The sequence below is a fragment of the Anarhichas minor genome, unplaced genomic scaffold, assembly GCF_050575085.1.
Source record: "Anarhichas minor isolate MPS153535 unplaced genomic scaffold, ASM5057508v1 ptg000054l, whole genome shotgun sequence".
Lineage (NCBI taxonomy): Eukaryota > Metazoa > Chordata > Actinopteri > Perciformes > Anarhichadidae > Anarhichas > Anarhichas minor.
In genome coordinates this window covers 483,250-493,720 of record NW_027466500.1, presented here as the reverse complement: position 1 = coordinate 493,720, position 10,471 = coordinate 483,250, and the positions used below count along the sequence as shown (strand labels likewise).

Below are 10,471 nucleotides of genomic sequence, written 5' to 3'. Positions count from 1 at the left end.
GCCGCTGTCTCATCTTTATTGTAATTTAAAAAAAGCTGATTTATGTACCTGATCCTCTTAAGTCCACTCTGTTAAGTAGTCGTACTTTCTTTGGCCGTAGGAGACCTTTCGCTCCGCGATGAAAAATTTAAAATGGAAGACAGGTTTGTGTGACAAATAACCCGACTGGAGATCAGATAAAAATGAAATATATATACGTCTGACATGGCCTCAGAAGCAATGGTGCTAGAAAATAGAGAAACACTGCAGCTGCAATCTAAATCTATGCGGGTGAAGAGTGACACTGTTTGTCTTGATGAGCATGCACAAGGTGAAAGGTTTTTCCATCATGAAGGCCTGCATGGCTGATTTACTGCAGCACACGCAAATGAAGAGCGATCACGCCTGGAACATGAAGACGAGGAGTGTTTAACAGCTGACTTTTTACCAGATACCTCCGAGCGCTCTTTCCGGCTGAGTCATCCACCAGTTTGTTTTTTTCCCGCAGCAATACAGTAATGTGTGCTCATCCAGAAAACTATGGTCAGATTTTTTTTACTGTACGCTGTTACGCAACATAGGCACAGATTCACCCAAGCATCTATGAAGAAAGTCTCTCTGTTTCTGTGAATATCTCACACACTATCCGTGATATCCAAGAAATAGATGGCCACTCAGCTCGTGCATATTACATTAGTGAGCGGTTGCCCCTGGAGGCCCGTCCAGTTATTCTGGGTGAGCTCCTCTGGCGCCATATGATGTCGATTGGAAAGGAAGAGGGCGTCGCTGGCTACTAGGCAACTGCTATGAAGCGCAGATCAGGCGATAAGATCTCAATCTCCCCTAATATCAATCAGTCTAGTCTTTGTTATGCAAATAGGGAAATTACATTTGCACTTAATCCACAGTGAACCTCGAAGATTTCTTAAATTAAACATCAAAGCCAATTGTTGCATTCAGCTGCCAAAGAAAATGAATTGTGTCATCTTCTTTCTTTTTTTTAATCACATTCAGTCAAATCTTTTCAAGAAGATGACTAAGGGAAACACTGTACACAATAAGAACGAGACAAAGAGAACAAAAGATGTTCCAGTGTGGTTTTATTTGGCTGGTGGAGAGGGGATCTCAGCTTGTGGAGGTGACTGAGAGATGTGGGCATTGTTTTTCTCACGTTTTTCCCACCACAGGCTCTGAAGTGACAGCTGAGACAAGACGCCGAGTCTTTCCTTCCCCCACTGTCAGCACTGTGGGCAAATGTCAGTCAAAGACATCAGCCTTTTGTTTTGAGCGTCAGCTGTATCCTCAACATCTCTTCTTGGTACATTCTCTTTATTGTGTATGCAGCATCATCTCTGTTCTTCGCTTTGTGTTACTGTATATCTTAAAAATACTTTTAAATCACCCCTCTCTTTGCCTCTGACGTTTCTATTTCCTATTATTATTGCTGGACAGTGTTCACTAACAGGTCCTGTAAGTGCTTTCAGACACTATTTGTTTTACAGCACCTTCCAGTTAGGCTGATGGTAAATGGTTTCACAGTGAGGGGGGGATTATTAACCCCGTAGAGTTTGTTGACATGCCGCAGGTGGTGGCCTGTTGAATGTCCAGCTGAGCCAGGAATGTGGGGGCCCTCTAGGTGTCAGGCTCAACCGTGAACAGTTCTCCTACAGAGCTAATGCTAGCACTGTTAGTATATTAACGGTATGACACGTCCTCAAGTCATTGTTTGGGATATTAAAGCACCGTAAGAGGCTTTGGAGCATTATAGGTCTTTAGGTGACAAGTTGAGAAGGGTGTAGTTCAGTGACAGGCTGAGGATCGGCACAATGGCAGCAAGCTAAGCAGCATCCGAGGGCCCTGGGGGTCTCCTGCTGGTTTATTGCCGTGTCCCTCTGACCGCATGTGTCTATCTTTAGCGGCGCAGACTTTTATGAGTTTGCTGAGTTTGCTGAAGTGTGGCACGGTTGTTCCAGCTCGCTGCAGACGCTTGGACCAGCCTCCGCTGTGACTTTACATTCTGTCCTTTCACTGGTTGTGCAAAGCGAGCTCAGTTTGCCGGGATCCCCGGAGAGAAAGCATGTGCCGAAGAATTCAGGGGTCCAATAGCTGTGATTTTACACTTCTGTGCGCCACAACTGCCACTGTCTTCTAGCTGTCAAGTGCTGTACTTAAGTGCACTTCTACTTGACTATTTCCATTTCCTTGCTCTTTTTTTCTACTCCACTACAAATCAGAGGGGGGAATATTGCACTTTTCACTTCACCGCATTTGTTTAACAGCTATAGTGAAAGTTACTTTGAATAACTTCTAAATGGTAATGAAATGCTCTCAATTTGCTAGCCGACTGATGGCTTTCCATGACATACACAAGTAAACGAGGCCGTCAGCGAGAAGATTGATTCCTAAATAGTTGCTCTTAATAGTTGTCAACTGGGCCACTGGGTTCCAAAATCAAATCAAATCATACTTCACCAGAAACTCCTTCAAATCAGACTACAGATTCGGCTTTGCTCCCGCTTTTGACCTTTAGTTGGAGCTCTGGCAGAAGGTGGAGAGCTCATACACTGTACATCTCTGAAGAAACCTCCCAAGTTACATCAAACTCCATCTAAGCTACATACAACATCTTTCTCTTTTCATAGCAGAAGCTGTGAATAGTTATTGCTGGAGCTGAATAACAGGCCAAGGTGATTTGTAAAAGCTTTACAATAATCTCATTTTTAAGAGGAAAAATATTTTTCACATTTCTCAGTTCCTTTTCGGCACAAACATTCAACTGACTGCACAGTTGTTGTCCATCCATCCATTTTCCTCCGCTGTCGGGTTGCGGCGGCAGCAGGCCAAGCAGGCTGACCCAGACTTCCCTCTCCCCCGCAACATTTTCCAGCTCATACTGGGGGATCCCGAGGCGTTCCCAGGCCAGCTGGGAGATATAATCCCTCCAGCGTGTTCTGGTTCTTCCCCGAGGTCTCCTTCCAGTTGGACGTGCCCGGAAAACCTCCAGTGTGTTCATTTTCTTATCTCTGTTTCCTGGACTACAGATGTAAATTAGCTTATAGTTAACTCTGGTAAACCAAACAAACTGAGCTCTGTCATTGTCAAATAAATAAAATAAATGATTACCAATATCATCAGTCTCATTCTGTGTTGTCTAAAAATCATCAGAAACATACTGATTTAACAACAAATAAACGATATAATGAAATGACATTAGATATCTCACATGACAAACAATTTATTACCAGAAAACTATTTGGTTTCATTTCTTAAAATATATTTTTTCCATTTTTTTCAACAGTACATTTACGGATGGATATTTCTATCAGTAGAGCATGTTTTTGAATAATTGTTAAAATTATCCGACTTTTGAGGGCTATTAATTTACATAATTCTGTTTATTAACCCCTCAAAAACTAAACTTAATAATATGTATTGTCAGAAAAACTCCATGTGTGCTTCTTTTTCCCTTATTGGACATTATCAGTCAGGCTGGATAAAGCACAACTTGTTTTTCCACAAGATATCAAAGCTCAGAATGTGTTCTGAATGGTTGATAAAACCATTATTAACTCATTGTATGTGAAAGCTTTGTGCAGATTCATTCCCTGACCCTCGCAGAACAACGCCTGGCATACAGCCTCCATATGGTATGGTTTACAGGGGGAGGAACGTGCTCTCTCATACTGGCTTCCATTAAACGCATTCCTTGTTAACAGCCTGATAATGGCACGCTAGTAGATCCTATAGCTCTCCGGTGATGTGACTCATATCTCAGGTGTGTTTACAGCTTGTTACACAAGAAAAAGAAGCTTCTCTGGAGATGGACTACCTCGCCTTGCAACACATGTTTCGAGCTCCAAGAAACAGTCCAAGCAGGTCATCCTCTCAGGCGGTTATTCATCGCAAATGTGTGGCAGGTGACGACCTTGTCAAACACGCGCTTTCGCTAACACAAACACAAAGGAAGAGAGGCAGAGATGGAGAGAGAGAGAGTAAGGCAGCATCCATGTAGGCCTACTGTATGTGTGAGGCTGAGAGGGCTGAGGTGAGCTAAAGATGTCAACGGGGTCATTTCATTTCACTCAAAACCATCAATTACATCCCACCTCCACTGCTGTATTCGTTTGTTGCTTTAGTGCAGCTGCTGCACGGCCAGCTGGGGAGGAAAGACGGCTACTTGTTGTCTCGCAGCCTGAGAGATGAGAGGAATTCTCCACAGCTTATGTCACATGTCCCTTTTCATTCAATACATCCACGGCTGGTCACCATAATATTTCGTTTACAGAGGTCAACTCCTCCATCAAATGCCTCGGTGCAATGGAAACAAACACACGCAGGAATTTTTCCTGTGATGACGACATCACAACCCTTTTGTCGCTGCTCCTTGATGGTAAAGTGTCAGACAGCTTGGGACAGGCGTGAAAAGAGACACCTCTGTTTCACCCGAGAACTGATAGGGGAGCAAAAAATAATCCGGTTTCGAGCGAGCGAGTGCAGAGTGGCACAATATCCATTTTCTCAAGAAAGGTGAGCTGATTATGGAGCCATCTGGAGTCAGGCATGAGGGATAAGAGCTGATGAAGATATCCGTCCGGCTGTTGTATGTTTTCTCCTGAAGTGTCCACTCTGTTTGTCCATACAGCTAACACCTTCAGAGCAATATACTTATCGTGACTAGAAAACATCAGTGGACTTAGAGCGTGACAACAAAGTCAACAAAGTATTTTCATTTGCTAAAGCCAGTTTATTTTAATCACTAAAACAAAGGACATAGAAATGAAATACTCATTGTCTGCTAGATATGAATAATTCATTAACCTAAACTGTTATTTTCAGTTGACATTTTGCTGACAAAAGATGTAACTCTGAGACAAAGTCCCTCTGTCACAAGGTTGAAGACCCCATCAGTGTACGGTGGCCCTGAGAGCTCAACACGTGCAACTAAAGCAAACACAAAAAGACAAAACACAGCAAAATAGAGAGCATATCTTCTCCAATGTGACAACACGTATACAGCATGACGAAATGTGACGCAAATATGAGGCTGTTCTCACACACCGTTCGCAGCTAAACTCAGCTATATTCCATGTAATCACCAACAAGAAAGTATACAACGCGACAAACACTGCTCAGAGAGGAGGTTAGGGTAGATGGCTGGGTAAAGCACCGGACGCTTATTTGGGAGACCACTGTTCATGTCCTGTGCTTAACCAGAAGTCACAGCGTTGATTTATTGTCAAGTAACTTCTGTAGTTATTTCAAGACAAACCATGACCTTTTCCCAAACCCAAAATAGTTGTGTTGCCTAAACCTAACAAATGGAGCAAATGGAGATACACAGAAAAACTGTAAAAGAAAGCGGTTAGCTCGCACTAAGTACACAGATCAACAAATTGTGTGTATTTGCCAGCATATGTTGTCAGTTTCAATGAATTTGGAGGCTAGTTTGGCTAACGGTAGAAAATATTTTGCAATAAGATTTGAACCATGAAATCAGAATGTTTAACCTAGATTAAACCTAAAGTTTCTGGATTGGTTTATGTTTCCTGTATTGTTGCTACACATGTTGTCAAGTTGGTGATTGTATTTCCCAATTTGCCCATATTCTATTTACCTATATTTGCTGTGTTTTTTGCTTATTGCATTGTCAAACTGTCGATTGCTCGTGTTTGTGGCAGTGCTTTGAGCTCTCAGGGCCACCGTACAATTGACTGAGGTCATTTACACAGTTAGTCACCCAGCACACCTGGAAGATGACGAGAATGCAGCATTCCAACCAGTGACCCGTGACCTCCTGTTCGCCTCACAGACACATTTCTTCTCTCCGTCACACCAGAACCAGAGCTTATTCTCACACTTACTGTCATCTTCTGATCACAATACAGCTTTTTTTTTTCTAATTAGACTTTTTCTGCTCAAGCAGTAAAAAATGTGTTGATGGCTATATGGGGGCAGGGGAAACAAGCTGTAAACTACTGACATATTATATCTTTGTAAAGGTGATGAGGTGATGAGGTGATGAGGAGATAGCAAACTGTTGCCTTTTTACACATCCAACAAATACGGAGCAACATCAGCATTCACTTGTGTTTGTGTTTCTGTCCACTTGATGAATTTAAGTCCAATATTCGCTCTATTTTCATTATTCTCTAAGTCACAAACTGTAGAAACAGCTCTGAGTGAACCACAACAGTAAAACAACGAGTTAAAAGATGGTAAAAGCTCTGTAAAGCTGAGGGGGAATGTAAAGTCGGGGGAGGAGTTCTCTTCGGGTTTATCCCTACAGATGTAGGTTCTTTGTTAATATAAAAATATTGATCATAGACACTTTAAAGATGATTAGCCTCCTCTTAAATAATCTACTGGAAGTCAAGTTAGCTTTGACCGAAGATCTTCACAGAGATTAAGTGAGAAATAAATTAATGATGAAAGTAATCGTTAGTTGAGGCCCAGGAAACGGTGAACGATCACCTATCTGAGTTTGATAGTGCTAATACAGGAAAGCAGGAAGTAACTATCATCATTGCGTTTTGCTAAGTCAATTTCCTGAGCTATGGTTCTACCCATCTCCGGTGTGAGCGGAGTGATCAATCTGCAGTTCTGGATATGATATCACGTTACGACGTGAGACTACATCTTTGTGATGATATTGCTGCTGAAGTGCAGGATTTGCTGTGTAGTCTTTTACGGGACTGGGGAGGCTCAGAAATAGATTGCCCCGGGGCTAAAGCATCTCTCCCGTCCTCGTCCCAGGATGTCTCTCTCCGTCTTCCACCTTCTCCCAGCGCCCATATCGCCTCTCCTGGGATGGCTGGTCCAGGCAGGCGGCGATATGGGCGGCAAGCAGAGACACCGACAGCACAGTCAGATGTAGTATCAAAGACAACGGGGGCTTAAGGGGGACGATACTCCAGAGACACAGCAGCATACCTCTCCTACCATTGCACTTACAGTAATCCCGTCTAAGGTTTCCATACTGGCATGATCATGTGTGTGTGAGTGTGTGTCTGTAGGCAGTTCAGCTTTGTGAATGGTTACATAAATCTCTGCATGCAAGTGTGTGTGCGTGGGTGATAATGATGTGCAAGCATATGTCTGGGAATACCCAAGATACCTCTCTCTAGTTCTTCTGTGTGTGTGTGTGAGCATGTGTGTGAGAGAGAGTGTATTACAGGAAAACAGTGACTAATGTCTGCCCTCGTCTCTTCCGTAAGATGATCTGTCCCTGAGGCGAATGAGACGTCTCTGCCCAGAGACGCTTCAGAAACAAGGCAAGGACGAGCACATGGAGCCCTTTATTACAGCGCGGCCATGCTCAGAAATCATGAACTCAATGGGACCCGTGAACGGCCACTCTCGCAAACGCAGCCAGAGCATATATCTCTGGGTGCAGCGGGGTTATCCTTGGCGTCCATTACCTATTGCCACAACTCACAAGGGAGATGACCCGTGTAGTGCTCAGACAACACAAGCTGGAACTGGTAGTGCAGCATTACTCACTCTGTGTAAACATGGGGAATAGTCGAGTACGCAACACAGATGCACCTCTTAGGCCAGTGATGCTGATATAGTCGTGGCGATGATGTAATCACAGTGTACGGGCGCCAATGGGGGTATTAATTGTAGTAATGACATAAGATCAAAGACATTCTAGATTGATGATACTCTGCATCTTTTTGTCTGAATGCATGAATGCCCTTTTTGTGAATAGGCTGTCAGTAGTGCTTTTCTCAGTGCACCCATATTCCCAGTGGATATGGACAGGGTCACAGAGAGTGACACTTAATTTTCCACTGTCATAATGGGCGCAGTGTCTGCTGCATACATAATTAATCGATCACTGTTTTCCACATTGATAACAACACGACCCGGGTCCTCACCTTGTCTTTGAATGCCGAGTGCATTCACTTCGCCACTCATCATTACTGTGAGACACGTGACCCACTCACAGCACAGAAGCAGATCATATCTGTTTCACCATGCATGACTTGATAACGCTCATCAGCTAAGCTGGCCATCACAAGTGTCACATGGGAGATGAGGGTTTTACAACCATGTTATGGTCCTCTTAGATGCATTTAGGAGGGCTGCAGGTTAAAAGGGGGAAAGAAAATGTCAAACAGTGTGTATTAAAACTCTGGAAAAAGACTCATACAGACACGCTTTTCCGGCAGAAAGCGTTCATCCCTCACCCAATAAGGAGTTGGAAGGATAAGAATGCAAGAAGTAGACAAGGGTGAGATATGTTGAACCACACCAGCAAAGGGAAGATCTGTTCACTCTATTTTTAACTCAGAATCTTAATGAAACATCCCCCTAGCGCCCATAAGCCCCCCCCCCCCCCCCCCCCCCTCAATGAATTCATTGAGTTGAAACTGATTTAGGCAGCAGAATGAAAAATGGTGCATAGAAATGACAGGCTGGGGTTTGGAGATTAATATTACAGTGGGAGAAGCGATGATCTACTGAACTCTCTTCGGTCCGCGCAGCACACCGAGGATGAAAGTGATGAGCTGCTGTTGCCAAAAGTATGGAAACTGATTACTCTAATCATGAAGACAACGGGCTCCGGATCGGTTGTGTAATTAACTTTACTTCATGCTGGATGCATCATGATAACAGACATTTATTTTGTATCTTCTGCAACTTTGAATCATCCATTTTGTTGTGTAAGACAAGATTTCAAATGTAACTTAATAGACTTTTTGTTTATCAACAGGGACTGAATTTGATGTTTCATAACCAACGCATTTTTAAAAACTAACTTTTTTTTATCCTTTGAGTTTAGATAAGATAGGATCAATCCCCTTGACAAAAAAAAGGTGCATTGATCCTAAAAAAACATGCATGTATGAAATAAACCAATCTTCACATATAGAGGGCAACCTCTATAAAGGCCATCTGGCTCATTGCTTTCACTCCACCGATGTGTGCCTACACCATGTGACCATTGCAAACCAGCTACCGTCCAGTCCACTGTCCTACGAAAGGAGTGCGGGTGCGGGACAATTGATTTTTTATTTTTTTTTAGTTGCAATAGGTCGGGGAAGGTGATGTGGGTGTTTAACATTGCGCTCAAAAGGACGGCTCGGGATCGTGCATATAGATGGTAAACAAATATCTGACAGCAGCAGCAGCAGAGAGGCGGTGAACTACAGGAGTTGCCTCGGCTCTTTCAGTGCCCTGTTTGACGGCCTGCCCGCGTCCCTCGGAGAGAAAGAGCTGCTGTAATTGGTTTCTCAATGAAGGATCACCAGCGGCTCCCCGGAGGCTTGGTGGACTGTAGCGCAGCGCTCCTTTTCTCCTGAAATAAACAAGTGGACAGCGAAGGGAGCATCACCATCCTGCGCGTTCTTAGAGGGGAGGGAGGGGGGGGATCTGTGTCCGTTTTCACAACCTGTGCGAGTACTGGGAGATTTACTCGCTTTATTTTTTTTGCCCCGTATGGCGGAGAATCGCAGGCAAAGTTTAACGTTAAGAAATTCCAACATGAGTGACCTGGAGGACGACTTTGCCAAGATCCTTCTGCTGAAGGAGGAGAGGATACGGGACTTGGAGAGGCGTCTGGCGGACAGGGAAGACGAGATCCAGGAGCTGAAGAGGAAATTACACAAATGTCAGTCGGTCTTGCCCAGCGCTCAACTTATTGGACCGAGGACCCGCAGGGCGCAGGGCATCTCCGCGGAGCCTCAGACGCACCAGGACCTGTCGCGGCAGGCGTTCCGGAAATACGCCAAGTCCGACTGGTAAGAGCGGGCGTTTGTGCTTTGTTTGCTCCGTGACGCCCATGTGCAAACTTTGTGTCCTGTCTTAAAATATATTTCTGAGTGTTTTTCCTCTCCCTTTACTACCAGAATCATAATGTTTTGCCATTGATGGTGTGCATGTGTAATTGGGAAGCACAACTGTCTCTCACAGGAAATGTGCTTCAATGAACGTGCATGTGTTGATGGCAACTCTACACACTCGAATACACTCTCATAGGTTATTGTGTACTTCCGTGTCCTCTCTCTCCACAAAGCTTTTCTTTCTGTCTGTTTTCTACCTTTACTTTTTTTTTTTTATAAATGGGAGATGGAGACGTTTGCCATGAATGGACAAGCACTTTCATTCTTGGCGGCCGATGACGCAGCTCTAAGGCGAGCTTCAGAAAGAGCTCCTAATTGATCAGATCCATCAAGGCAGTCCCACGGGACACAGACAACAGGAAGTGCGATGCATTATTGGCTTTTAGTAGCTTGACGCTGAGGACCCGAAGTGCATGTCTGAGGATATTTAATACTCCATTAGAAAACGCTTTGTTTGACCATATGCTTCCTTCATCACCTTTGGGTGCTCGTTTTAGCTTCACGATATGGTTGTTCTGATTTTTGAGGGTTTCAAATCAGACCTGAGCCTGAATAGCAGCTGCTATCTCATACTTTTCACTTTGCTGTAATTGCTCCCAGCAAAAAGTTTGACCCTCTTTGTCCTGATCTTTTAATTTTTTCTT

At 43.9% G+C, this 10,471-nt stretch overlaps 1 protein-coding gene across 1 annotated transcript in view; it reads left to right on the top strand.

The window, feature by feature from the left end:
* The first annotated feature begins 8,464 nt into the window (after positions 1 to 8,464).
* The window catches only part of LOC142931767 (cGMP-dependent protein kinase 1), a 79,083-nt gene continuing 77,076 nt past the window's right edge, over positions 8,465 to 10,471 (top strand). The window contains exon 1 of the mRNA XM_076075849.1: positions 8,465 to 9,725. Coding sequence (XP_075931964.1) covers positions 9,424 to 9,725 — 302 coding nt within the window. The 5' untranslated portion in view covers positions 8,465 to 9,423. The remainder of the gene's footprint in view (positions 9,726 to 10,471) is intronic.